The sequence below is a fragment of the Erythranthe guttata genome, chromosome 6 (assembly GCF_056151865.1).
Source record: "Erythranthe guttata isolate IM_541 chromosome 6, IM_541, whole genome shotgun sequence".
Lineage (NCBI taxonomy): Eukaryota > Viridiplantae > Streptophyta > Magnoliopsida > Lamiales > Phrymaceae > Erythranthe > Erythranthe guttata.
Window position 1 is genome coordinate 2,748,520 of NC_142538.1, and position 26,765 is coordinate 2,775,284.

Genomic DNA, 26,765 nt, shown 5'->3' on the forward strand with positions numbered 1-26,765 from the left:
CCATAAATCTTTTTATAGTTTACAATAATAAAACAGGGTATTGACATAATATTGAATTAATCATTACTTTTGCAAGTTAATTTTATTATGTATAAGTAATTTGTTTAATTTATCATACTCGAAAAAAAAATAAAAAAATAAATGACAGCGTGCGTAAAGATCGAATCAAATTTATTGAAACTTTGAAAGTAATTTATTTATGAAAACAAAAATATTAATAAATTGTGGCTGCTGGGATTCGAGCCCAGGTCTCCACGGCCACAACGTGGAATTCTTACCACTAAACTACAGCCACTTGATGTTGACTTATGCTACAGTACATATATATCCAAATAGCCTTGTTAAAAAAATATGAAAAGTAAAATTAAATTTAACTGTGGCTGCTGGGATTCGAGCCCAGGTCTCCACGGCCACAACGTGGAATTCTTACCACTAAACTACAGCCACTTGATATACTATTGTTGAACTAATATTAAGATCATTCTAATTTATAAAGTAGTAATGAAGTCTGGCAAAACCCCATAATTAGGGTTTTAGCGGGGAAGAAAAGGAGATATCTTTAGGCAGACTGTTGCAGAAAAACGCAGGAGAATGAAATCCATTAGAGCAATTAGAACTCTTGTACCCAGGTATACCTAGCACATTTTTTCTCCGTAAATCCGGCGACGTTTTAGAGGCAATCTTCTCTCAATTTCTGTTGGCCAGCAGCTAACAAGCTCCGGCGGTAGGTTTCAGGTGGCACTTGAGTCCGGCACTGGGAGAATTTTTGTTAATCACGCCGCGAATTTCACCAAATTGAACTCCAATGGAGACTCTGGTTAGTATCAATTTTCAATATAAAAGTTATATATAGTTTTTCATTTCAGATTTTGCTCTGTGTACTATGCTCTATATATAGCCAAATCAGATCAATTGTCCATAGGTTGTTATTTAAGCTTCTGTGCTGTAAGAGTTCTGGAAAAGTTAATATTGATTGCACATATGATGTTTATCAGGTGTTCCGATTCCGTTTAGAGGTTTGGCGAACGGAGTATTCACGAATTCTCGATCGTGTTCACATCTTCTTGAGATCAATGGGGCTAAGATTACAATTCCCGGACATGCCAGGTCATTGGCATCAAGGGCCTCCGATTCCACGAAGCAAAGCTCATCTCAGGTTCGGTTTTGATAACTGTTTTATTTTTCAACGCAACACTTTTTGAGCAGTGTGGATATTCAAATTTCGTATATTTTTGACTCTATTTTATCGTGTCCGTATATAGACAATAAGTGTCTTGTTGAGTTATTGTGCTTAATATTTTCCGTAATAATCGATTAGCCAATTATATGAAGTTCCATTTGGATTGGAAATACTAGATAGTTAATCGTCTTACTTATCCTTAAGTTTGCCCTAAAAACAGACGCGCAAAGATGTTACTAAAGTGGACGACCCCTTCGATGCTCCAACGTACAATATACCTGAGAAGCCAGTTACATTTACAGAGGGAGCTTCTTACACTGTTCTCATTCTTGCCGGTCTCGGTGTTGCTGCAGCAGCAGGTTACGCTGTTTTCAAGGAACTTATCTTCCAACCAAAAGAGTAAGGATGATTTATTCTCAACAAGTATAAATTAAATGTTCTAACGATTATACTCTCGCCGAACTAAACATTCCATATTTTTCCAAAAAAATTAACAACAATTTTACCGTAGGTACAAAATTTTCGGGAAGGCCCTTGACAGAGTTCAAAATGACAGTCAGGTTCGAGTTATTTTATTTGAGATCAAACTTTTGATACAAATACATATTTTTAGATTATTCTAACTTACCTCTTCTTCTTTTTTTAGGTTAGAGTGAGAATTGGATCGCCTATTAGTGGGTATGGTCAAGAAACTAGGAACCGTGCGGTTCGCCAGAGAATTCCCAATCGTACGTGGACAGACGAAGTTGGCAGTGAACATGTTCAGGTAGTAGTGAAACAATTTGAACGTTCTCGAAATTGAACTTTTTTTTTTCTTTCTTTCAATTAATTCATATTTGGGGATGAATTTTATTTCTCGAAACTTAGGTTAATTTCTACATACGTGGGCCCCACGGAGCTGGAAAGGTTAGTGCGGAGATGGTGAAGGACAAGGTTGATAAGAAATGGAAGTACATTTATTTGATTGTTGAGATCAGATCACCTTCCCCAGCACAACTGCTGCTCGAGTCTTATGTCCCAGCCTGATAGTTTTCGGTATCACGAGCCAAGAGGACAAAGTGTACAGTTTACTCGATTGACTGTAATCCGTTTCTAATAATTTGTAGAGTGTGAGAATCTTTTCACTTGTTCAATAATATTCGTCAGGCCATCGTAATAAAGCTCTGCACAATATGATATGCCTACAGCATGAGCCAATTTTCTCGTGCCATTTAGTTTAAACCAGCACACCACATAAATGCAAGGAAAAAAAACGAGACTCATTTGCGACGAAACCCATAAAATATTCAATAACTTCATATTGGGGAAAATATTACCTCAACTACAAAAGCAATCTGAACCAAACTTGAAATTCAAGAAAGTAACATCTTGACATGCTTAAAACGATCACTAACTCCGTATTCCGAATTTAAACAGTAAAGATTAAAAACCCTGTTCAGCCATCGATTTTTTCGATTCAACGTCTCCAAAATCCAACGACAACTTCTTCAAACTAATAAACGAAAGGAATCAACTTATAACGAACCTTGCTCATATACTCACTGTACCTCTCCCCGAAACTCTCGAGCATCAACGCCTCCTCCATCTTCGCCTTCTGCCCATAATACGCCGAGCACACCCCAACAATAAACAGCAAACTAAACGGTGCTCTGAGCGCAGCGAAGTAAGTCACAAACAGGAGCATAGTGGATGCGTAAATCGGATGACGAACAAATCTGTAAGGCCCGAACTGAACCACAGCAGTGGGGACCACCACATTCTCCGAATACTTAGCCAAGTACAAAGTGGAGTGGTATTGCATGAACACCGTCACCAAAATCAAAGCCCATATACCAACATTGGCCCACCCACCCGGTACGAGATGAAGTTCAGTTCCTTCAAAGGCCGCCAGCCAATGGCCGAGGAATATTCCGGCGCAGAACAGAATCTTGTGCCATCCAGGCGAGCTGATATCCCACTTGGGGTCGTGCGCACGGGGGTTGTAATCGCCGTACATTCTCTTTCGGACAGTCACGTTGAGGAAGAAGAAGTAATGGTAGATGAAGAAGAAGACGAACGGCCATCCTTCAAGAAAGCCGTTGAAGTGTGCGGGTGGGACCAGTGTCAGCCAGGTGAAAGATGAGGTGATTATGGCGAGCTGTTCGTGTAGTTTAGCTTCTCCGTTGAAGTGTTTGGTGAGGCTGAAAATGCCGTAGATTGCGAGGGCAACGGCAACAATCCATGGCCAGAATAGCCATGTCCAGCTGAAGTACATCCAGAAGAAGGGGTTGAACAGTGAACTGACAGCCTGTTTGGATGCAGCGATTGCAACGGAGAGAACCAAACACCACTTGCAAATGTCGATTGGGGTCAATTGCAGAAGGGTGGATTTAATAGACTCGAAGGAGATATCTTGGATTCTTTTCAGCAGTGGTTTCGGTGAGTTTGCATCTGCTGGTACGGTGGAATTTGAATACGAGCATTTGAGTGGGCGGAGAGGAAGAGTAATTCTTGAATTTGAAGGGGGTATTGGTGAAAAACTGGAGAGAATTGAGTGAGTACTGTTCGAAAAGGTTCTGATTAGCCTCGAATTGTTCTTGCTCGGAGAGTTTTTCGCAGATAGATGTTTGCACTGAAACTGTTTGTTAGAAGGTCTGAGTGAAACCAAATAGCTACTCGGCGAGAGAGTAGAGCTAAAAGGGGTCACCTTTGAACAGACTAATGACGCGGTTGCCACCACCATTTTGTATTTTTCTTGGCGCAGTTGAAGAAGGCCGAACAACAATGTTGAATCCTACTTCGACATCGAAGTGATGAGAGAATCTTGAAGGTGAAGCAGTTTTGAGGGGATTAAAACGCCTGTTGCGCCGCCGTGGGTGGGAGATGTACGGCGGAATACGGTGGTGACGAATGAGGGTTGTCACCGGTGCGGTGGCCTGAGCTGCACGAAAACTTCAATGGGGGTTTACAGTCACCGGTCGGAGGGAGTGTGGTTTTAGAAGCCGGTCGAAATCAGAAAGATAAAGAAACCCCCAAATTAAATGCTAAAATATGAAAAATAAAATTAATTACAGGGCTTTTATTCACATGGGCTTCACAATGTGGCCCAATTTCTCTAAGCCCATTAATGAATTCAGAAAACCCTATTTCCTTTTCGTAGAATTGAACTGAAATTAGAAACCTGTGATTTTTTCAATTTCTGCTGGAAAAAAAAGGAAAATTCAAGTAGTGGAATATCTTGCAATGGCTTCTCTGAAGCAAAACGTTGTTTCTGCTCTCTGTAAACACCTCTCTGTAGATCCGGTAAGCGTCATATTTCCTTATATATATATACACACACACACACACATACATATATATAAATTTCGATTAGGTTAGTGATAATTACTCATGCTGCCACTGATTTACGCAGAGTTCATATGCAAGTGATTTGGGCAGTGATTTGAAGAGCCTCTGCACAAGAATTTTGAAGTCATCGCAAAATGGGGATGCCAATTTGAACACTGATGACGTAATTTATGTATTTATTAATAATTAATTAATTTATTTATTTCGAATTCCGAATTTCGATACTGATGAATGAAGGTTTTGGTGGCAGCTGATGAAATGGATAGGGTTTACCGAGAGTTTTCTGGAGATTTCCGATGATCGATCGAAATCGTTTAAAGAGTTGAATGAAGAGTTGAGTACCAAGTCTACTCTGATCGGCAATGGACTGAAACCATCTGCAGCTGATGTTATCGTCTTCTCGGCAGTGCATTCGTCTGTGGTATGTAAATTTTCGACTGAGATTTGTTTAGTTATCTTTGTTTTGCGTAATGTTCTAACCGAGACTTTGTTTGTTTGCGGCTGCAGATTGGTCTTTCAAGTTCGGATAGAGCACAGTTGCCGCATTTGTTGAGATGGGCTGATTACATCCATGTAAGAAGATTCTGCGGTCATGGATTTTATCGTTTTCTTATTCCGATTTATAAGATCGTTTTGTTGTCAAAATTAAGTCTATGTTTTTCTCGAAAAATGAAAACTCGAATTTACTAAGTGGTTTAATTGGCTGATGGGATTTGGATTAGTGATAGAAAGCCAGGCTGAGACACTGTTACGTATCAAATATATTTCTCGGACTCGTTTGTTTCGTGTCCTGCATTAGATTTATTTTCGTTCTTTCATTTTCTGCTGTAGTAGTAGCACTGTTATAATGCTCTATGTATCCACTATCTTCCCAAACAAGTGACGTGCATATGCACTTACGGATGTTTTTTGACTTCGAGTGCAGAACAAGGAGGACTTGGGGCAGCTATTTGAAAAATTGTCGCTAGAGAAAGTTCAATTTGCGCCCCCGGTGAGTAATTCTCGTTATATTTGCAATTTGCTGGATTGCCGTTATGTTTTATTATTCTTAATAGTTCACTGAAAGTGCCATTTAGACATAACCTCGGTGCACTTTTCAGAGAACCTCTAACTATGCATTTAGTGGATACAAACTTTTTCAAAGCGCTTTCATGGAAGCCAGGCTATTAAAAAGCCGACATATTGATTAAAGCCTACATAATCAATTAAACTCGGAAAAAAAAATATATCCTCAAGTTTTAAACACTAGGTACTTTCTGCTCTGTATCCGTGCAGCTCGTAGCTATGTGGCATGCTCTCTTGAAGTCATTTCCTGCCGTGTTTTTTCATTAAATGTTTAGAATTTGATAGATTTATTGTTGATGCTGTTCCCCAGGTACTAAAACCCGTAAAGAAGGTCGAAGATTCCAATGCAAAGAAACCCGTGCAAGAGGCAAAATCCAATGGAAAGAAAACCCCGCAAGAGGCGAAAGAGGTGAAATCCAATGAAAAGGGAACCGCACCAGACGCGAAAGAGGCTAGTAATTCGGAGACAGACTCTAAAGTAAAGAAAAGTGCTGACGCAGTAAGTGTTTATTCTATATTTCCTTTTTGCTAACTTAACTCATTTTCATCGACATATTGTCTTTTCTTTACTATTGTAAATTGTTTGACTACACGTTAATATTGCTGCTATATTCCTTAAAAAAAGAAAAAGAAGAAGGTTGAAGAAGGTCAAGCTAAGACGGAGAAGAAGAAACCTGCTGAGAAAGAGAAGGACAATAAAGACGAAGAACTTAGTGTTAGTTTGCTCAAAATTCAGATTGGTCGAATTCGTAGTGCGCGGAAACATCAATCAGCAGACAGGTAAAAATTGACTAAGTTATGCATGCATCTCGATCAATAGTGAATCAGCTCAATATTTTTTGAGAATCGTGTTACTTTAGTACACATTAGTACGTTGCTTGTTTCGATTGTTTTTTATGCTTCATAATGGGATCTCTTTCTGAAATTTGTCTAATTAATTATAGTCCCTTTACGCCTTTACGTTTGCTCGTGAAATTCTGTTCTAGAAGATATCTGGCCTCGACAGTCGTTTTACTCTTCGCTGAACTTTTTCCACTCTTTACGGAGTCTTAATTTTAAAGATAAACTGAATATAGTGTCAATGAGTGAGAAATTGCAACGAGTACTTACAGTGGAGTTGCATTATTCTCTGCAATCGTTTTCGTTTAATGCAGTTTGTTGGTTGAGGAGATAGATGTTGGAGAAGCAAAATGCAGGCAAGTAGTTAGCGGCTTAGCAAAGTACTGCACTCCAGAAGAATTAACGGTAGTAAAACTGTAAATTACGTTCTATCATTGTTTGATATAATGCAGGCTGCCGTTTCTTTATGGGTAAAATTATCGAAGTCTTCTTAATACTTTCTCCTGCAACATTGCTTTTTGCAGAACCGCCTCGTGGTACTTATAACAAATGTAAAACCTGGGAAGTTACGAGATATGGTGTCAGAGGGACTGGTATTTATATTTCTCCACTATCTTCGTGCTCTTGGCATATTAGGGCCTTCTTTTATTTTTGTGCCTCGTGTTTATTGCTAGTATTTGTATTATTTGCCCTGGAATATTTTGTCGAAACGGGTTTTAGTATATATTGGCAATTCCATAACTCGAATCCCGTTTGGCTTAAACTACAGGTCTTATGTGCTACAAATACAGACCAAACAGCTGTCGAGCCTCTAATTGCTCCCGATGGTGCTAAACCTGGGGAATATGTCACATTTGCCGGGTAATTTCTTAATTCACCACCCCCTACCCCCACCTCCCTTTTTTTTAATCATTAATATTTAAACGGCTTACCGTTTAACTGCAATATTTGGTATCCAGACACGACGGCAAGCCAGAAGAGGTATTAAACCCCAAAAAGAAGCAACTCGATAAGATAACTCCGGTACGTAAACTTTATTGCTATATACTTCATAAAATATTTGCTAAATGAATTAAAATATGTTATTCAATCTTCAAAGCTGGTGAGATTCTTATCGTGTCGTAATTAATTTCTTCGTTACTGGTTGTGTCGGTTAATGCGCAAACAACATCGTTATAGATTTTGATCACCCACTTCACATCTTTCTCGTACAAGTTTCACATATTATCCGATTTGTTTCGGAATTAAAATGCACAATAATTAGATGCTCTAATTTTCACACAATCTTTGTTCTGAAAATTATGTCCTCTAATTTGCAGCATCTTTTCACCGACGAGGCGTGCGTTGCAACATTCAAAGGCGTCCCGTTTATGACTTCGTCTGGACCAATCACTTCTTCTTTCCCAAAGGCAAGCATCAAGTGATACAGAAATCGTACAAATTTTATGCTTTAGACATGAAACGTAATTCTACAAATTTTATTCGTAATTGTACAATCGAATTCTTGTTTTCCAACCAATTTGATGCATTATTCATCACACTCGTCACTCGAGTTGGATTTACTTGCTCTTTTTTACGATATTACTATAAATTCTGATACACGGTTCGAGTGGAAAGATCATTAGCCCCAGACGGGCATATACGAAAAACATAATTTATTATAAAAATTATAAATATCAAGAAACAAAGATGGAGAAGCAATTGCAACATTAATTCAGCATATGAACAAAATGTTTTTGCTGATATCATCTGATTATTATTATTATACACAAACATGTTCAAATCCTGTGTTCATACTGTCTAAACTCATCTACAAAGAATTTCTTTTTGTATCTATTTTGTAAAGAAAGTAACATGCTAATCTATACTGAAACAGCAACTGTATGTATATAAAGCCTAAACCTAACAGAAATTTGGCCATTGAAAACAACGTACGTCTTAAAGAATATCGAACTATCGAATTGAAACCGAAAGTAATTGTTTCCCATACTCTACGAAAGTCGCATTATATCAAACAACGTCATTTCATCATCGACATCAACTTCTCCACATCGGATGGCTTCAGAGGCTTCGGTATGAACATCAGAGCTCCTGCTTCTATGCAACTATTTTTTTTCTTTTCGATAATTAGAAACGAATTATAGCAATATATGTATATTTAAATGTAAATGTATATGAAATTATAGTTAATTACTTGTTAATCAGAGTAGGATCGTTGTTAGAAGACACGATTACGACAGGCACATCCTTCATTGTCGACGATTCCTGGTTCGAACAATTTTTTTCAGAGTTAAAACTTTCGAATTTTTTTTTTTTTAAAAGTTATTTTTGAATGTATTAATTACTTGCCTTAATTTTCTTGAGTAGCTCGTATCCGTTCATTCCCGGCATGTTGTAATCTGTGCTAATCATATTCACCTTTGGGATTTTCTGCACACAAACGAACGTTCGATTTCAAATGGAAAACAAGATTCATTCCTTAACAAGACGTTGCTACGATAAATATTTTCAGATTTTCGTGATTTAATTATGAACGATCGACTGACATTAAAATCCAATAAAATACGAAGATACCAAAGAAATGGTGGCACACACACACACACACACACACACACACACACACATATATATATATATATATATATATATATATATATATATATATATATATATATATATATATATATATATATATATATATATATATATATACCTACATTGTCATTTCCAGAGGTTTGTTTGTCATCTGATAAGCCCAGAATCTCCAAAGCCTCGAATCCGCTTTCCGCATTCGTCACTGTCGGAAAATCGCGAATCAACCAATTTTATTTCATTCTAAACCAGAAACTTAACAAGATCAATAAAAAAAATTCATAAATACAGATAATTAATTAATTAAATATAAGTAATACCTTTGCATGAGAATTTCTTGAAGAGTAGAGTGATAATCAAACGAGTAGCTCTACAGTCATCAATCACTACAACATGGGGTTGCTCCATTTCTTTTTTACTTGAAGAAGAAACCTCCATCTTCTTCAATGGCGGCGTGAAAGCACACACTACACACACTTGGATGTATCTGAAAGGTGAAGAAGAGAAGAATTACAGACGGTTTGGAAATTGGAAGAGCTGGTATTTAAAGTGAACAGCCGTAACAGAAACACACAGCTTCAAATCTTGATCACTCCTATTTTGTCGTCTTCCTTTATATATATATAAATATTTATCCAAAATCTGGAGATGCATGCATAATCGTCATGTTACTGAAACGACACAGTTTTTATTTAATTTATTTATTTGGTGTTTATTTAAATGTGAGTATATGTGAAATGTACATATCAACGAGCAAATATTGATGACCTATTACATATCAAAACAAACTTATTTCCTCGAAAATTGTGCTTCCACAAAACTCTCAATTTATATACCTATAGCATTTTGATTTCGACTTCTGCTTTTTCCACACTTCATTAAATAAAGGGTAAATTACACCCACACCCCTGAGGTATGCTTAAATAACTTTAAGGTCCCTGTGGTATCGCTAATTACACTCACCTCCTTGAAACGTAGTTATAAACTCTAATGGGATAATGCATCGGATAAGTTATTACGATAGAGCTCTAACGGACTATTGGTTTCAGGAAGTGGTGGAGACAACAAATAGTTATGGGTGATTTAAGAAATATTGGGGGAGCCATGTCACCCCATAACTCCCCATAACTCTATGTTATCTCCACCACTAGCTAAAAGTAATAGTGCATTAGAACCCTATCGGAATAGTGTATCCAATGCATTATCCCGTTGGAGTTTATAACTACGTTTCAGGGAGGTGAATGTAATTATTGATACCATAGGGACCTTAAAATTATTTAAGCATACCTCAGGGCTGTGGGTGTAATTTACCCTTAAATAAATAATACAAATATTCATAGGTGATTTGTGATTGGATCATATATATATATATATATATATATATATATATATATATATATATATATATATATATATATATATATATATATATATATATATATATATATTGGTATTTATTTAATATCTAACTTCCCAATTAAAAAAAACTTTCATAATATAATATAGTCAAAACTTTACAAGTAAATACTTTTACGATTGAGATTAACAAAGTTCTATTAATTTAATGAAATATTAAGTTATTGAACTAATATTTTAGTAATTTCTCGAGCGAGGTTATGAATTTATCGAGGTTATATTGTATATTAAGACTAAATCAAACACATAAAAATTAAATGACAATTGTCCAATAAAATTACTACTACATGCAATTAATATTGTAGGTATATACTAAAGAAAGATGATTTTACTCCTAATCAAATTAAAATATATCAATGTTAAATGAAGGATGTTATTCGGTACTAACTAACTAATTAATTAATTAATATGGATTTAATTAAATTTAATATAATTTAAATTAATTCGATCAAAACTCTTATGTGTTTTTACGTACGAGATTTGGATTTTCATTTTAGAATATATATTTTATATTCTTTTATTTTATTTTTTTATTATGAATATACAGTTAAAACTCTATAAATTAAAACAATTGGGATCATGGGAATTCTATTAGATTACTAAATTATTAAATTATCGAGTTAATAATTTAACACATTTTCACCGAGTCAGGACCGAAAGAAACTATTATTTCATCGAAGTTATTAATTTATCGAGGTTCTGCTGTATAATTTTTTATTATTTTATTTGACCTAAATAAGCGGTCTAGTGGGACCCAAACCTTTTGAGGTCCAATTGGGGCCACCGTCACTAATTAGAAAACAAAACGCGATCTCAAGCCAAATAAATATCAAACACGTTTTCTCTGGTCAAAAAGTCAACCCAAAAGGATTACGGGCAATTGCAAAAATTGAACGGGTCTCTTTCTTATATTTCCATTTTCCACCCCACAAATATCAGTAATTTCACTTTCCTCCTTTCTTCTTTCATTCCTTCAAAAAAAGCAGCGAAACAGAACCATCAACTTTTGCGTGAAGAAGAAAAAAAACAATGGGCGATCATTTAGCAAGGGGCGAGGATTTCGAGAGCAGAGCCGAGAAGAAGCTCGGCGGCTGGGGAATATTCGGTTCCAAATTCGAAGATGCTGCCGATTTGTTCGATAAGGCCGCCAATGCGTTCAAACTCGCCAAATCATGTATAATTAATTCATTATTCTTTCTGATTCGTGTTCATTTTATCGTCATGTTCAACTGATTTCATTGTTTTCGTTTCCTTTTTTGCGTGTTTGATGTTAATTTCTAGCCTTTTTGGGGTTAATTTAATTGGAGGATTGCGAATGATGATTTATCGTCTATTGTATGAAACTGGATTTTCTCATCTTCAATTTGCACCAACAAAATTTTGGGAATAATACATTTCATTTGAGATGTCTTCAGATTGAAGGCTGATGCATCGCATTTGCAATTTCGGAAGTTTTGATAACTATAAGATTGAGAATTTTGTAATTATTATGTTGTAATTTTAGCAAATTAAATGGATTTCATACCAGGGGATCAGGCTGGAGCTGCGTATGTTAAGTTGGCCAATTGTCACTTGAAGGTAAGTCTGTGGTTCGTTTAGTGTTCGGCTGCAGCTGCAAGGTCATCGTCGATTTGTTACCCTTCCCCGTTAGTGATTTTTACGAGTCTTATGTCTCTCCACATTTATTTTTTGCAGTTAGATAGCAAGCATGAAGCTGCTAATGCATATGCCGATGCTGCTCATTGCTACAAAAAGTCGAACACAAAAGGTGTCTTTGCTGTAAATCCCGCCTTTCTAACCTTGGATGTCTTTTGTTATTGGTATCTATTATATGTTTCTTGTGGAGTATTTTGTACGTAAATATGGAAATGTCTAATAAGAATTAATAATATTAGTTATTTGTTTGAGTAAATAAGCAAGATTGTTGCATTGTCGCGGCTTAACTTTTAGCTTGTTGGTTTCTTCGTAACTCTACTTATTTGTGAGGTTTGATTTTTCAGTTTTATGAATCACTTCATATTTGTTTTGTATGATGGTCTGGCCTTTTGTATTGTTTTTCTCAATTTGAAGCTACAAGTTATGATTATGCAATTAATTACCGTTGGAATTGGATGCTTTGCAGAGTCAATTTCATGCCTGGAGGAATCTGTCAATTTATTTATGGAAATTGGAAGGCTTAATATGTCTGCTAGATATTACAAGGTAAAACATTAAGTAGGCACCCTTAGGAATTTCGTAGCCTTAGACTCGAAAAATTTCGTATTGTCAACCAGATTCTTGTTCCATTCGCCTGATTTCTCCGCCTTATTATGCAACAAATTGTTACATGAATAGTGGCGTTGACTATCATGTTAGTGATCATGTTGGTAACTCTCGAATGTCGAAGGGTATCTGATAAGTATACTGTGAGACAGTGATGCGAGATTTCTCACATCCGCAGGAAATAGCGGAGTTGTATGAGCAAGAAGAAAACTTGGAGCAAGCTATTGTTTACTTCGACAAAGCTGCCGATCTTTTCCAAAGTGAAGATGCAACAACATCTGCAAATCAGTGCAATCAGAAAATTGCGCAATATGCAGCTCAATTAGAACAGTTAAGTTTGTCTGATTCTCTCATAATTATGCCAGATCATGGGCTCTTTGATGTTTTTTTATTCTAGAATCATTAGTTGCTCTATTTTTCTGTCCTTCAAATTTCTTATGCTCGTTTAAACTTTTGTATGTTTCGGCAAGTCTAGTAAAAGAACACCAAAAGACATGATAGAATGTTTGCAAGTCCGAGATTTTTATTCATTTAGAAGTCAGTACATCCTTGCTTTTATGTTGGATAAAAACTGAATTCTGGGCTGAAATAATTACTGGGTAACGTTTTTTGCAGATACCAAAAAGCCATCGAGATTTATGAAGAAATAGCACGTCAGTCGCTCAATAACAGCTTGCTGAAGTATGGAGTAAAAGGGCACCTTCTTAATGCTGGTATTTGTCAGCTCTGCAAGAATGATGTTGTTGCAATCAGCAACGCATTAGAGCGATACCAGGTACTTCTATTGTTTTTGTCTCTATCTTCCACTTACACTTTGTTTTATATACGCTCTAACGATCTTTTTTTTTTTTCATTTCTAGGATTTGGATCCAACATTTTCTGGAACGCGTGAATACAAATTGCTAGCGGTATGTCACCTTCCTCAATAGTTTAGTTTGTTTTCTCTTTCTTATTTCAGTAAACCTCTGGTTCTAGCACACAGATTGTGTACATATAGTTCTGGCAAATGGATTATTGTTCATATCTTCTAAAATTGTATCATGAAATTTTCGTGTTATCTCAACATCAAAACCTTAAAAATAATATCATGAATTCATTCGATCAATTTGATTTATTTCCCGTTTTATCTCTTGACCACAGGATTTAGCTACTGCCATCGATGAGGAAGATGTGGCCAAGTTCACTGATGCAGTCAAGGAATTTGATAGCATGACACACCTGGTAAGTGAATTGCGTCCCATTCTAAAATGTCTTTAAAAGTCGATTCTGACCTTCGATGCTTTATTATACAAATGATCCGACAACACTTAGCTTTGCTGAACGAGAAATTAAATATAGGAAAGGTTGCTCCCCCAACTACATAAGTTGCATTAATTTTATTAGGGTAAACTGGCATGGCTTTGTTCGAATTTAAATATCATGTCATTTTCGCTTTGCTCGGTTATTTAATTTAATCAGTGACGTATCTAAATTTATTAATAACTACTTATTCGATAGGATGCGTGGAAGACGTCACTTCTATTGAGAGTAAAGGAAGCGTTGAAGGCCAAAGAGCTAGAGGATGACGATCTTACTTGAACTTATTTTTCTTTAATAGCGAAAACCTCCATTTTTGTTTCTTACTTGTGACTTTTTTTGAATTTTGCATTTAATTATGATCTTGGTTTTGTGGGTGTTACTACTTGATTTGTTCTATCATCTGTTCATATTACATACAAATGAAGACACTTGTTTAAACCAATTCTTATTAAATAATATTGCACTATTTGGCCGTTGACCGTTCATTTGTAATTCAACTAATACTCTAAAGACTTGTTTGGTTGCCAAGATAAGATTATTCTATATATAGTTAAATAATCTAATATAACCTAATTGTATTATTGAATCTTGGAAAATCCAATAAAAAAAATATTTTTAGAAGACAAAATATACTATGATAACATAATACTTGAGTATTCTATAAACTTTTCTTCCATTGAAATAGTTGTAGAATAGTATTTATCTCATTAAATTGAGAAACCACGCCTTGAAAATTAAATACCTAACATTTTTTTTATTTTTCCGCCATTTGGATTATGAAATTTGAGTTGTCAATTGGGACTTTCAGCCATTTGAACTTAGAAAAATATTTTTTTCTAGAAAAATAAAGTTTGAAAAATAGAAATATAAAAAAATAAAATAAAAAAGACGCGTGAAAAGCAGCTGATTCTTCTTCTACTTCTTCTTTGATAATCGAAAACTGTTGCTTAAACTGAGAAAACGTCAAGTCTAAAATATCAACTGTGGAAGAATTGAAGCCCAATGCTTTTGTTCTATTCCACGATCATCGGTGCGAACTTCTTTTGAATTACTAATTTTTTCTTCGCTTTTGTCTGTTTATGAATTACGTTTCAAATCATGTTTGTGTACTTCTTATGATAAAACTGATGGAGAATCTTAATTTTTGGTTATGTCCAACTTCATGATTTCCCCCAAATTTGCGTGGACTCTCTGCTGCTATCTGTACCTTCAATTTTGATAAATCGTTTTGTTTAAGATTAGGGGAAATTTGTGGATTCATCTTAATCATTGTTTATTATGATTAGGTTAATGTGTAATGCTTATGGAATTTCTAATTTCTTCTTCTGTTTGTGGCAAATTAAGTATTCAAAACTCTCGGCTGATTTTTTTTTTTTTTTTTTGTTGAATGCTTTTTACAGGTTGGATTTTCGTGTTTTGTGTCATCCACTAAAGTCTCGGTGATATCTGATTGCCATTGGTTCTGCTGTTTTACAACTCTCTGGTATTTAATTCCCATCCTAAACAAGAACACATTGATTACTATGCTCTAGTCACATTTCGTTTTTCGATCACGAAACATTGTAAAACTGATATGGGGTCGACTGGTGATGATGCGGATACCGGTGGAGGTGAGAAATCTACCGATGGTAATGTTAGCCACATCCCTCTCAACGTTTCGACATCTCATAAAGGTCTGATAAGCGACGAAAAATCACAAAACGGACACAAATACGGCTTCTCCACCATTTCCAAGAAGTTAGGGTTTTCTAGATTTAGTACACTGTCATCACCGTCGGCGAGTTTTTATCGACTTGCCGAGGTGAGGAACGAAGTTTCACGCACCGTACCTTCTTCCAGCAGTCTCCATCTCCGCGAGCGTTTCCACAGAATCTTCTCCAAGAAAATCGATTTCAATTCTCTTTGGGGAATCAGCAAAGAATGGATAAGGGATCCCATGAATTTGGCTCTCTTTATCTGGATCGTGTGCGTAGCAGTTTCGGGTGCGATTCTCTTCATGGTCATGACCGGAATGTTGAACCATTCTCTCCCGAAAAAGTCCCAGAGAGACACTTGGTTCGAAGTCAATAACCAGATACTCAACGCTCTATTCACCCTCATGTGTTTATACCAACACCCGAAAAGGATATACCACCTCGCCCTGCTCATAAGATGGAGGTCCGAAGATGTTACGAAGCTCCGGAACTTCTACTGCAAAAACGGAACCTTCAAACCCAACGAGTGGGCCCACATGATGGTGGTCCTGGTTCTTCTAAACCTCAACTGTTTCGCCCAATACGCGTTATGTGGTCTCAACTTAGGATTGAAGAGGTCAGAAAGACCCCCTATAGGTGTCGGAATATGTATATCTGTTGCAATCGGCGCCCCTGCATTTGCTGGAGTTTACTCCATGCTCAGCCCTCTTGGAAAAGATTACGACACTGAAACAGACGAAGAATCCCAAATTCGAATCACGACCGAAGATAGTAGCAGACCGAGTGAATCGAGGAGAAGATCTCTTGAAAAGAAATTTTCGTTTGCATCGAGAGATGAAGAAAGAAATGTAGTGGCAAGACCGCAGTGGAGTGGAGGCGTTCTTGATTTTTGGGAGGATATTTCATTAGCTTACCTCTCGTTATTCTGCAGCTTCTGTGTTTTCGGGTGGAATATGGAGAGGCTTGGGCTTGGAAATATGTACGTACACATCGCCACTTTTCTTCTCTTTTGCATGGCCCCGTTTTGGATCTTCAATCTGGCAGCTGTGAATATTGACAACGAGACTGTCAGGGTGGCGTTGGGCCTCACCGGAATATTCCTCTGCGTTTTTGGGTTGCTCTACGGTGGGTTTTGGAGGATTCAGATGAGGAAGAAGTTTCATTTGCCGCCGGATAAATCTTGCTGCGGTAAGCCAGCTGTCACAGATTTTGCACTTTGGCTTTTCTGTTGTTGGTGTACTCTAGCTCAGGAAGTGAGGACTGGGAATTCGTACGATATTGTGGAAGATAAATTTTACCGGAAAAAAGACGAAAATTTTCCGATTTTGCCACTGCCTCGTGAAGAAGGGGAGTTTCAGGTGAGGTCTAGTACGAGTTCTCCGTATGGGAACAGCCCTTCTCCACCATATTTCACGAGTCCTAGCCAGTTTCCAAGGGAATACAACAGTCCAAAAACGAGGCTTTCTTTGATTGAAGAAGAATCTCGTACACACAGCAAAGACGAAACGATGACGCCACCTGTTTCTTCAGTAATACGGAGAGAAGAAATATAGCACCGCAACGTTTTTTAAGTACCAAATCTGCCTCACATCAAGGGTAGCTGTCTGTATTTACAACTGTTGTATGTATGTATTCATACGAACACCCAATATTCTCGATTTTGTTGTCCTCATTCTGAAATTTCCTGTGTATATCTGTTTTGGTTTGCTATCGTGTTAGATTCGTCAGAAATTTAAACTATAATCAGTTCTCGTGTTTAGTATCTGATGCCTTAACTGTTTCAGATGATTAATATAACCTTCATCGGAATGTAGAATCTTGTTTTTCATTATGTTTATACTTTATGCCAATTAAGCAATAAATCATTCCGGTTTCGAGTTCTCAGGTGTTCCAAGATAAAGGCACATTCCGGCGAACAAGGAAATAACGAGGTTTCGAGGATTCAATCCAATTCCCACCTGAGCAAATCAAGCTTTGTGATTTCGTACGTTAACGACCAAATGAACAAGTAAGTGCTTCATACTACGACGACTAGAAGAAACAGTTTTTTTTCAAGAATTGAGAATCTTTCATAGCACACAAAGCATATTCTCTCACTTTCATCATCATCACTAGGAGACACACACTCCATTTAATTATGGTTTAGCATGATGAAGAATTTGCTTAAAACCATATCGTTAATAATCGACGCTGTTTCTTGCTAGTTAAGACAATGAAGTTAGTTAGTTATAGACCAAATGACCATTATATCTTTGATTTGTCCTTTGAGGAAAGATTAGGGCATTATTATTATTGTTTCACTTTTCATAGGAAAAGTTTCATAAGCTCTTATTTCATAAGCTGGACAAAATGACTTTTGAAGCTGATTAAACTGGCTCTTGTCCAGACAGTGTAAAACTAGGATTAGGGTTTAATTGACCTCTGACATGAATGAAAGGTTCATATTTTGATGAAGGAAGCTTCCCAGAAAGTACTTACTAATGAAAAAGGAAAGACAGATTAATTACCACTTAATTACAAAACTAAAACTAAACTAAAATTTGTTCTGAAAAGTTTTATCATATGTGGATCTTGACATGTACAGTAGGAACATTATAGTATAGATTATAGTGCTGCTAATTAATTAATCACATTATTATAATCTATTATATTATAAAGGTAGAAAAAATAGAATATTAAACAACGTCGACCACACATTCTTGTTCTTTAAACAAATTAATTAATTAAGGGTTTAATTACTGAATAATTGCATGCTGAGGTTACACAACACCTTTTGTTTTGCATTTTATATGGGAAAGGTGGGTTGATATTCGGGAAATTCTACGCTACACCCGGTTGTTAACACTGGGTGATTGTTAACCGTAAATCTACACATAACCACACACACCCATGTGTATGTGTGTTCAGTGAGTGGTTATTGAACCTCATTTATGGTTAACAAATATCTGGTGTAGCATATATTATCTTGTTGATTTTATTTTACCACTAAAATAATATTATATATTCTGTCATTAGAATTGAGATTTGTGAAGTACCAAAGGAGGATATGATAGATATTCTGCAGGCGTATAATTGTTAACTCGGTTCAGTGTTACCAAAATAATTGAATAAAATAGTATAGTCGTACTTTTTGATGATGTGGAATTCAAATAGAAGAGTAATAACAATAATATCAAAAAATATTATTTGTTGTTATTATTTTTATATATATATTATAATAATTGAATTATGGTATATATGGTGAGTGGCGAAATGCGAAAACGTGTCGAATTTTGGTGTGCTCGAGTGGCTGAATGGCATGTGTGTTAGTTCATAACGTGTCTCTTGGCATTGCATATGCAAATTGTCTCGTGGGATGTGGCATTATTTACTTTTATATAATAAATAATATTACTATCTTAAATTACTATATTATACCCAAACGAGTTGATTAGATTTTTTTTTTTTGGTTAATTACATACATTGGTTACACACAAAAAAAAATTTATATTAACAAATAGTATTTAGGAGAATCTTCATTGCCACTATTGGAAATTGTTGAAATTTCTTGTTGATTTATTGTCAAAATTATTGAGTTTTATGTACTTAATTTGTTAATTTTAGGAAAACTATCCATTAATCTTAGCCAACCTTGATAAGAAAAGTTGGCTCCTGTCGTAAGCCCCCATTTGTGGCACTGGTTGCAACTTGCAACACCTATTATCAATTATTAATTGGAAAATAATTATTATTAGTCCTAAATAAATAAATAATTGACATCCAATTATGACAAGTTATTTCCCAGTTGACACTTGACACCTACAAGTAGGGGTGTAAACGAGCCGAGCTCGAGCCGAGCTCGCCTCTTTTGGCTGGCTCGAGCTCGAGCTCGAGTATATTTTGTTGAGCTCGAGCTCGAGCTCGAGCTCGAGCTCGCGAGCTCCTCTTTTTTTGGCTCGAGCTCGAGCTCGTGTCAGTTGTGTCGAGCTCGAGCTCGAGCTCGAGTCCATTGTCTTTTTTTTTTTTTTTTTTTAAATATTTTTTTACTTATTATTTTATTATTAAAAATTATTTAAAAAAATAAAAAATAAAAACTAAATTGTAATTATATATATTTTTAATATTTGTATTTATTTCTATAATATTTTACATTATTATACATTATTTAAATAAAAATAACATATAAAAAATAAAAAAAATAATAATAAATCCGGCTCGCGAGCTCATGAACAACTGAAAACCGGCTCGAGCTCGGCTCATCAGAAAGCTCGAGCTCGCGAGCTCGAGCTCGAGCTCGAAAATCTCGAGTTCGAGTTCGAGCTTTTTACGAGCCGGCTCTTCGAGCTCACGAGTCGGCTCGGCTCGTTTACATCCCTACCTACAAGTTTGTACTTTGCCAAATTCTCATTTCTTTAAATTAATATAAAAAAATGTAAAACAAAAATTAAATCGCCACCAAGGTTTCTATTTTTTTTTTTTTTACAGAAAATATATATATAATAAAAAAAATAATAATAAAAAGAAAAAAGAAAAATCAAGAACTACAGTCAAACGGAAGTGGCGCAAATGGGTCAAGAGAGTTGGGCTTAGGAATATGGACAAATCCTCATCTCAACTGGGCACGATTCCCTAACCCTGAACTTTCCACAAATTACAATTACCCCACCAGGCCCCATTCATTAATCGCCACGTATTCAGTATTGCACATAGCTTCTCCACTAAAAACAAAAGCATACCATATTCCCCATTCTACCCTTCCCAATCCATTCAAATTCCCAAAACACCCTTCCATCTCTCTATATAAATACCCCACTCTCTCTTCCCCCAATTCCTACCATTTTCCCCCAATATCTTCTTCTTCTTCTTCTCCCACATTTCTCTCTCTAATTTTCAGGAACTGGCGGCGTTAAGTCAGGAAATTCTGGAGGATTCTCTAACGAAAGGGGTGGTGACCGCCCTGTATGACGCCTTGAACCGCCGCGACTCGGTGGCAATCCAGCAGATCCTCGCCCCGGACCTCGAGTGGTGGTTCCACGGCCCCCCTACCCACCAATTTTTGATGCGCCTCCTCACCGGCGTCCAGGAATCCAACTTCCGCTTCCTCCCCCACAGCATCTCCGCCTTCGGCCCCACCGTCCTCGCCGAGGGTTTCGACCAGTCACGCTCCATTGCCTGGGTCCACGCCTGGACCGTCTCCGCCGATGGGATAATCACCCAGCTCCGTGAGTACCTCAACACTTCCCTCACCGTCACCCGAATCGGTAACTCCGATTGCACCACCACCACCACCACCACCACCGGCATTGTGTCCCTCCATTGCCCCTCTGTTTGGGAGAGTAGCCTCCCGGATCGGGTCGGCAAATCCGTGCCGGGTCTCGTGCTTGCCATTTAAAAAGATTCCCATTTTAGCCCTTCGGTCACGTGCTTTTTAAGTCTATTTATTATTATTATAAAATATATAAATAATATTTATTGTGAGATAAGAATAAAGAGTGTGTGATAAATCGCGTGTGCGTGTGTGTGTTGTTTGGCCATGGGCTGAGGGAGTATATACCGTTAGATCCTGCGATGTGAAATTTAACGGCTGAGATTGAATTTCGGGGTAGTGATCAGCTGCTTTGCTTCTTTTAGTTCAAAGTTTCGCGGAGTTGAGATGGTGACCAATACGATGAGGATTGCGGGACCCACTTGCTGCGTTGATTTCGTGTTATTTGATTGTGTGTGTGTTTTGTGTGACCTTCCGTTTGTAATAAAACCACTTTATAAATTTGATGATTGGTTAATGAATGAATTATTTTCTATCTTTCTATTATTTCTCCTAATTAAGCTTCACCAACTTAATTACATACTTAGTCTGTATTTCGTTTAACTCATTAGCATTTTTTTAGAAGAATTTTCTTTAGTTGAGAAGTGAAATGATAAGACTGAGTGATTATTGAAAGATAAGCAAGTGATTAAAGTAATCCTATTTTTCAAATAAATTAAATAAATATGTAGCTATCACTTCGTTCTTTTTTATTATTACATAATTAAATGAATATGGATGTCACAATCCATGCTATAAAAGTCTAAACTATAAACTAACTTATACTAATATCCTTTTATTTTATTCAATTGAGAAATAAAATTCTATTCGTGCACATAATAAATTCTTAACTAGTGCCACTTCTTTGAAGAATAAATCTTAGTCTATTGTTTTGTTTTTTTGGGAAATTGCATTCAGCTCCCTGCAATTTATAAATTTCTTATATCCACCATCTAAGAAAAAATGTTAATATAAGAAATCTATTAATTGCAGAGTGTAAGTAATTATGGAAAATTAATTTCTTTTTATTTTTGGGAAATTATTACATTCTACTTACTGTAATTTCTAAATTTCTTACATCCACTCTCTAAGAAAGGATGTTAATATGAGAAATCTATAAGTTGCAGATAGTAAATGTAATTATGAAAAATTAAGTAGGTTTTTCCGAAATTATATCAACTAGTCAACTACGGTAGGAGATGTCATACGTGTAGATTCTTATCCGTCTAGTATTGGTATTTTACCTTTTTCCATAAAAATAATTTGAATAAATAAATAAAAAGAGAAAGAAAGTCAGTGATTTGATTTGACTGACAGCTGGGAACACACTGGCTGGTGACAAGTGCGGGTAACAAAAGACAATTACAAGTATGACAAATTTCATCTCACCCCCACAAAAACTTAATATTTGCATTTTTGACCCCCATCTTGATCAATATCAAATTTCAGACCAGGAAATTTCTTGTTCCATCAGGAGCATATTCTTCTTACTGTATTTTTTATTCTTTTTCCTTTAAGGAGGGAGGGCATATAAGTTTGAATTCTAGAATATATTCCTAACATTGCTCAATGGATAAGATTCAGTTGATCAAGTGGCTAAGTATTAATTCAATAATTAAAAATCGAATCTTTACATTTTATTTATTTTTATTTTTTGACAACCAAGAAAAAAGGAAATAAATAAATAAATAAACACAGTGTTTCGCCAGTTGATATATAGTATCAAAAGAACATCCTTAAAAGAATACATAGTAAACTAATTTGTCTATTTTCTATGTTGTTGTGACATGTCCTCCACTTTGATTGCCTGCCTTAGAATTATTCCACTAACTATAAATATCCCACATATACATATATATATATACGTATATATATTATAAGCTCCTTTCAACTTTTTAAATGGACCAATTTATGCAATCTTGTGACAACTGATAAAGAAGATCAATTATAAATAATAATTAATGTTAGAATTTATGCCCCAATCCAATTTTGTCAACAGAACTGTTCGAACAGTTAGTACTATCATCACACGATTTTAAAGAAGTAATGGCAGATAAACAATTAAGATCAGATTTCTTTACCCAGATTTTTTGTTGAGTTTTATTCACTGAATCAACCTTTATCTTGGGTTTTTTAGACGACACAAAAGTGTGATCAATTTTAGCGGAAAGTGGTGAGCGGGCCATTATTCTTTTAACCATTTTCAAGTACTTAAAACACCTGGGTCGTATATGACCAGCAACATGACAAAAATGACAAATAGGCACAAAACGTTTTCTTGGAAATGACTGTTTTGGCGCAACTGTCGCAACAGTCTGTGAAACAGTGCATTGTTTAACAAAATTGATTTTTCCTATTGGATCTTCTTTCTGTTTCAAAGCATCATCAGATAGTTTATTACCCCTTACACCTAGATGACCATAGTACGGCTGATTTATTCTCAAAATTTCATTCAAATTTACCCTACCTGTATTTAATTTTGAAATAGAATCTTGGGTTTTAGCAAATTTAGCCTTCAAACTATCTGTTTCTCTACTAGCAGAAATAACATTTTGTTCAAGAGTAGAAATTCTTACCTTCAATACTTTGTTTTCCTCAATTAGGACAAGCTTCTCTTTTTCTAAGAATTTATTCGACTCGCATACCTGAAGAAATTTTTCGTACATCCTTTCATAGCACTCCTTTAATTCTTCCAAAAATGACGCGTCATCATCACTGTTGTTTTCTGAATCCCAATCATCACCTGCAAGATTTAACGGAGTTAATCTTTTATCAGATATTGAATGCAACTTATCATACCTAAGTTCTGTTTGAACAGTTTGTCCAACTGTTGCAACAGTTTCAGCGACAGTGTCTTTGCACTCGCTTATCTGAGTAGTTCCTTCGTAGGTCTCTTGTAGAACATCCCATGCCTCATTTGCTGATTTGCACATTGATATCAATTTGAATTGGTCTTCATCGATACAACTCAAGATAGCATTGGTTGCCTTTGAATTATAATCTGCTTTCCGTACTTCTTCATCACTCCACTTCTCTTTAGGTGTTTGAATGATCTCGTGTGACTCATTCATTGAGGTAGGAGGTGTCCAACCAATTAGAATCGCGCGCCAGGCCCATTCATCAATAGATTTGATGAACATCTTCATCCTTATTTTCCAATCAGAGTAGTTCAATTCACCCAAAAGAGGTGGTAGGAATGCGCCTTCACGATGATTATTCATATCTGCACAAAAAAACAAAAATAACTTAAATCCCAAAATCTCACTAAGTGTATCTAGTGACAGGCTCTTGATGCCAATTGTTAGAATTTATTTCGTGCAGATATAAATTATTTGTGTCAGATTCAGTTTTTCGTTACTGTTGCGTGAAGTGTTGCAACAGTTCGTGAAGCAGTTCGTAAAAACAGAAATAAACAAGACACAAATTTTAATGTGGTTCGGATACAATTGTACCCTACATCCACGGGGACCTGCAAATAAAATTTACTAATTTTTAGTTTTACGAATACAATAATAGGACTTAATCAAAATACAAAGACTCCCTCTTTGTTGACGCCGTTCTTGTATACTACGCTGAATTATAAATCTTCAATTTGCAGCACGTCCCTTGCTCCGCACGGTTGAACTCCCTTCAACGCTGAATCCCTCAGTCGGCGGATCGATCTGCTCCCGAGATCTGTTTAAGCCCCTCTCCCGAAGAACCGATCTTCTTTTTGTATAGAAGAAGCAAACTTGTGATACTCCTTGAATCTTGGTGTCTTCACCACAAATCCTTGAAGCCGATATATTTTCTATGAAAATCACGTATCACGATGGAACAATAAAAAACGAGAGAAAAAAATATTTTCTGTGAAAAACTTCTCTCGATCAAAGACGTTCCAGGAGCAGCAAAGAAAAGAGAAATCTTTTTCTCTCAAAATAAAGGCACAAGCTGCCCACACGTTGATGCTCTTGTTTATATATATTTCCTTAGAGAATAGTAGAGCCCTACACAAAATTAGAGCCCATTAGGTTAGATTTGATCTCACGTAAGGAAAGAAAGAGTTGTGTAACAAGAAGGGTCTTAGTCAAGAAAATTCCTTGTTAACAAAACACTTAGGCAATTAAATAAATTAATGACAAAATAAGAGTTTAAAGAACTAAGGAAACTTCCCTAGTTTTTATACACGGTTTTCACACACGTGTTGAAAACCCGAAATTAGAATCCTCTCGGATTCTAACAATTAACATACTAAGAGCCAGAAAAAAATACAACCTTTCACTTATTATCTTGCCTTCTTTTTGGAAAAAGAAAAAAACAAATAAATTAGGCCTTGATTTTGAGATGTAAAAAAATATAGATAAACGAGACACAAATTTCAACGTGGTTGATGGTTCAGATTCAAACGTAACCTGCAAACAAGAACTTACTAGTTTCAATTTTACGAGTACAATGATGGACTTATTCAAAATTAAAGATTCCCTCTTTGTTGACGTTGTTTTTGTACAATAATCGAAATTATGATCGTCAATTTACAGTGTCTCCACCACTCCGAGATCTTTCAAACCCATAAAACACACATATATACGTGCACATGTATAAAATACGTATGAATTTATACATGTGTATGATCGAATAAATAAGATGAAATTTATCAATCATAGTATAGAACAAATCGTTGAAAAGTGCTGCAGCTTACTAATTATTAATCATTGCCAACTGCCAATCATGAGGGTGATATTTTAAGGAAATTGTGCTAGGATTTGGTCATCACATATAGTTTGCGTGACAAAATTGTATTAATTAAAATATATCTGTCCACAATATATCATAAATTAATTAGTTCCCAAACCTAACAATTAGGACAAATTGATGTTGAAGGTATAGAAATTTCAAATTTGATGGACCAGCAAAACCAAATAAATTCTAACAAATTATGGTGTTAACAAATAAGATAGCCCAAGGCGAAAAGCCCATGGAAGATGCTTGACATGCAAAAATTATTAGAGGCCATAGGAAGGTTATATCGCATCTCTTTTCGTCGTGCCCGATGATCCCGCACACAAAAATAGAATTAGGTAACCGTTCATAGGTGAGTGGGACCCACACTTTCGAGCTATCCAAGTTATGAAATGAAGAAACATGCCTCTCTTCAAAGGTTTGGAAATATCCGGGTGGACTTTCACTTTCAAAAATTCACGGTATACTACTTTCTTTGAAGGTAAAACATCCACTATTTCACCGAGTTTGGTTCCAATATGCGTAGCTATCTCCAACATTTGATGCATTCGGACTACAGTTATCATCGTGTTCAGCGCCACGACATTCGAGTCCCTTATCCGGTGCGAGAGGTTGGATCAACACTACATTCTTTTCCAAACGTCACGGATACCCCATCAAGGCATGTTGCAGACCAAGCTAGTGATTAAAGTGGGCTACGAATCTATTGTTCCCAAGTGGCTGGATCGAACAACCCTTCAGCGTTTATAGGATGCGGAGAAGGTTGAATTTAATGTAATGAGTGCGGATTTCTTTCGAGCTCACAATCGAACCAACAATTGTGAATTATGACCCGTGAGAACAAGATCTTGTTGCGTCCGGAGAAAGAGTACGTAAAATTAACAAACAAAATAGAGAAGAGATGAAAGTAGAAGATCAACATAAAAGAAAAGAAAAAACCCTCTCGATCGCAATGTTTATCATTCTATTAAGTGAATAACTAATTTAATAATATTAAATAATTAAATAAAAAAAAAAAGGAGAAAGTAAATAATAATAAAAAAAAAAAAAAAAAAAAAAAAAAACAAGCTCCCTATCATCCCTATCC

The 26,765-nt window shown here is 35.9% G+C and overlaps 7 protein-coding genes, 1 long non-coding RNA gene and 2 other non-coding genes across 12 annotated transcripts; 5 read left to right on the forward strand and 5 right to left on the reverse strand.

Moving 5' to 3' along the window:
* Positions 1 to 223: 223 nt before the first annotated feature.
* On the reverse strand, positions 224 to 295 carry TRNAH-GUG (transfer RNA histidin (anticodon GUG)). Its single transcript has one exon. It is a non-coding gene; the product is annotated as a tRNA-His (tRNA).
* An 80-nt stretch (positions 296 to 375) lies between these two features.
* TRNAH-GUG (transfer RNA histidin (anticodon GUG)) lies at positions 376 to 447 on the reverse strand. The gene has a single exon. It is a non-coding gene; the product is annotated as a tRNA-His (tRNA).
* Positions 448 to 513: 66 nt separating this feature from the next.
* LOC105977378 (putative mitochondrial import inner membrane translocase subunit TIM21) lies at positions 514 to 2,340 on the forward strand. Its single transcript, XM_088819421.1, has 7 exons — positions 514 to 629; positions 729 to 817; positions 996 to 1,156; positions 1,401 to 1,579; positions 1,692 to 1,740; positions 1,827 to 1,946; positions 2,048 to 2,340. Exons 1-7 carry the CDS (start codon positions 592 to 594, stop codon positions 2,204 to 2,206), a joined length of 795 nt encoding a protein of 264 aa, XP_088675547.1. The 5' UTR covers positions 514 to 591; the 3' UTR covers positions 2,207 to 2,340.
* A 102-nt stretch (positions 2,341 to 2,442) lies between these two features.
* On the reverse strand, positions 2,443 to 3,902 carry LOC105977593 (protein C-terminal S-isoprenylcysteine carboxyl O-methyltransferase). Its single transcript, XM_013002915.2, has one exon. The coding sequence runs from the start codon at positions 3,900 to 3,902 to the stop codon at positions 2,673 to 2,675; it is 1,230 nt and encodes a 409-aa protein (XP_012858369.2). The 3' UTR covers positions 2,443 to 2,672.
* Positions 3,903 to 4,322: 420 nt separating this feature from the next.
* LOC105977594 (Nucleic acid-binding, OB-fold-like protein) lies at positions 4,323 to 7,974 on the forward strand. Its single transcript, XM_013002916.2, has 12 exons — positions 4,323 to 4,462; positions 4,572 to 4,670; positions 4,758 to 4,928; positions 5,015 to 5,080; positions 5,433 to 5,498; positions 5,883 to 6,071; positions 6,198 to 6,352; positions 6,727 to 6,817; positions 6,937 to 7,005; positions 7,182 to 7,273; positions 7,372 to 7,435; positions 7,732 to 7,974. Exons 1-12 carry the CDS (start codon positions 4,403 to 4,405, stop codon positions 7,834 to 7,836), a joined length of 1,227 nt encoding a protein of 408 aa, XP_012858370.2. The 5' UTR covers positions 4,323 to 4,402; the 3' UTR covers positions 7,837 to 7,974.
* A 244-nt stretch (positions 7,975 to 8,218) lies between these two features.
* Positions 8,219 to 8,688, reverse strand: LOC148769893 (uncharacterized). Its single transcript, XR_016031683.1, has 2 exons — positions 8,607 to 8,688; positions 8,219 to 8,517 (listed from the first exon to the last, which is right to left on the reverse strand). It is a non-coding gene; the product is annotated as an uncharacterized LOC148769893 (long non-coding RNA).
* Positions 8,689 to 8,695: 7 nt separating this feature from the next.
* LOC105977595 (two-component response regulator ARR17) lies at positions 8,696 to 9,734 on the reverse strand. Its single transcript, XM_013002918.2, has 3 exons — positions 9,325 to 9,734; positions 9,130 to 9,209; positions 8,696 to 8,842 (listed from the first exon to the last, which is right to left on the reverse strand). The coding sequence occupies exons 1-3, from the start codon at positions 9,440 to 9,442 to the stop codon at positions 8,750 to 8,752; spliced, it is 291 nt and encodes a 96-aa protein (XP_012858372.2). The 5' UTR covers positions 9,443 to 9,734; the 3' UTR covers positions 8,696 to 8,749.
* Positions 9,735 to 11,384: 1,650 nt separating this feature from the next.
* Positions 11,385 to 14,419, forward strand: LOC105978027 (alpha-soluble NSF attachment protein 2). The gene is made up of 9 exons (XM_013003436.2): positions 11,385 to 11,594; positions 11,949 to 11,998; positions 12,116 to 12,188; positions 12,543 to 12,622; positions 12,861 to 13,012; positions 13,298 to 13,457; positions 13,543 to 13,590; positions 13,823 to 13,903; positions 14,180 to 14,419. The coding sequence occupies exons 1-9, from the start codon at positions 11,450 to 11,452 to the stop codon at positions 14,258 to 14,260; spliced, it is 870 nt and encodes a 289-aa protein (XP_012858890.1). The 5' UTR covers positions 11,385 to 11,449; the 3' UTR covers positions 14,261 to 14,419.
* A 368-nt stretch (positions 14,420 to 14,787) lies between these two features.
* On the forward strand, positions 14,788 to 18,129 carry LOC105977850 (uncharacterized). Of its 3 annotated transcripts, none has more exons than XR_016031682.1 (3): positions 14,788 to 15,011; positions 15,382 to 17,300; positions 17,561 to 18,129. XR_016031682.1 is itself a non-coding variant. In XM_088819420.1 (3 exons), the coding sequence occupies exon 2, from the start codon at positions 15,555 to 15,557 to the stop codon at positions 17,226 to 17,228; it is 1,674 nt and encodes a 557-aa protein (XP_088675546.1). In that variant the 5' UTR covers positions 14,788 to 15,011; positions 15,382 to 15,554; the 3' UTR covers positions 17,229 to 17,271; positions 17,561 to 18,129. The 3 variants fall into 3 exon arrangements, 2 of the variants coding, with proteins under 2 accessions (XP_088675546.1, XP_012858686.1); XM_088819420.1 differs by having other exon boundaries at positions 15,382 to 17,271; XM_013003232.2 differs by lacking the exon at positions 17,561 to 18,129 and having other exon boundaries at positions 15,382 to 17,484.
* Positions 18,130 to 20,474: 2,345 nt separating this feature from the next.
* SAG20 (senescence associated gene 20) lies at positions 20,475 to 21,459 on the forward strand. Its single transcript, XM_013003328.2, has one exon. The coding sequence runs from the start codon at positions 20,714 to 20,716 to the stop codon at positions 21,044 to 21,046; it is 333 nt and encodes a 110-aa protein (XP_012858782.2). The 5' UTR covers positions 20,475 to 20,713; the 3' UTR covers positions 21,047 to 21,459.
* The last annotated feature ends 5,306 nt before the right edge of the window (positions 21,460 to 26,765 follow it).

Coding starts and splice junctions, on each gene's coding strand:
- SAG20 (XM_013003328.2), top strand. CDS start 20,714: ATGCGCCTCCTCACCGGCGTCCAGGAATCCAACTTCCGCTTCCTCCCC.
- LOC105977594 (XM_013002916.2), top strand. CDS start 4,403: ATGGCTTCTCTGAAGCAAAACGTTGTTTCTGCTCTCTGTAAACACCTC. Junction 4,463..4,571: donor AACACCTCTCTGTAGATCCG/GTAAGCGTCATA, acceptor TGATTTACGCAG/AGTTCATATGCAAGTGATTT. Junction 4,929..5,014: donor CGGCAGTGCATTCGTCTGTG/GTATGTAAATTT, acceptor TTGCGGCTGCAG/ATTGGTCTTTCAAGTTCGGA.
- LOC105978027 (XM_013003436.2), top strand. CDS start 11,450: ATGGGCGATCATTTAGCAAGGGGCGAGGATTTCGAGAGCAGAGCCGAG. Junction 11,999..12,115: donor TGGCCAATTGTCACTTGAAG/GTAAGTCTGTGG, acceptor TATTTTTTGCAG/TTAGATAGCAAGCATGAAGC. Junction 13,458..13,542: donor ACGCATTAGAGCGATACCAG/GTACTTCTATTG, acceptor TTTCATTTCTAG/GATTTGGATCCAACATTTTC.
- LOC105977593 (XM_013002915.2), bottom strand. CDS start 3,902: ATGGTGGTGGCAACCGCGTCATTAGTCTGTTCAAAGGTGACCCCTTTT.
- LOC105977378 (XM_088819421.1), top strand. CDS start 592: ATGAAATCCATTAGAGCAATTAGAACTCTTGTACCCAG. Junction 818..995: donor GAACTCCAATGGAGACTCTG/GTTAGTATCAAT, acceptor GATGTTTATCAG/GTGTTCCGATTCCGTTTAGA. Junction 1,947..2,047: donor TTGGCAGTGAACATGTTCAG/GTAGTAGTGAAA, acceptor CTCGAAACTTAG/GTTAATTTCTACATACGTGG.
- LOC105977595 (XM_013002918.2), bottom strand. CDS start 9,442: ATGGAGGTTTCTTCTTCAAGTAAAAAAGAAATGGAGCAACCCCATGTT. Junction 9,210..9,324: donor CAAGAAATTCTCATGCAAAG/GTATTACTTATA, acceptor ATTTTCCGACAG/TGACGAATGCGGAAAGCGGA. Junction 8,843..9,129: donor AAACCTCTGGAAATGACAAT/GTAGGTATATAT, acceptor GTTTGTGTGCAG/AAAATCCCAAAGGTGAATAT.
- LOC105977850 (XM_088819420.1), top strand. CDS start 15,555: ATGGGGTCGACTGGTGATGATGCGGATACCGGTGGAGGTGAGAAATCT.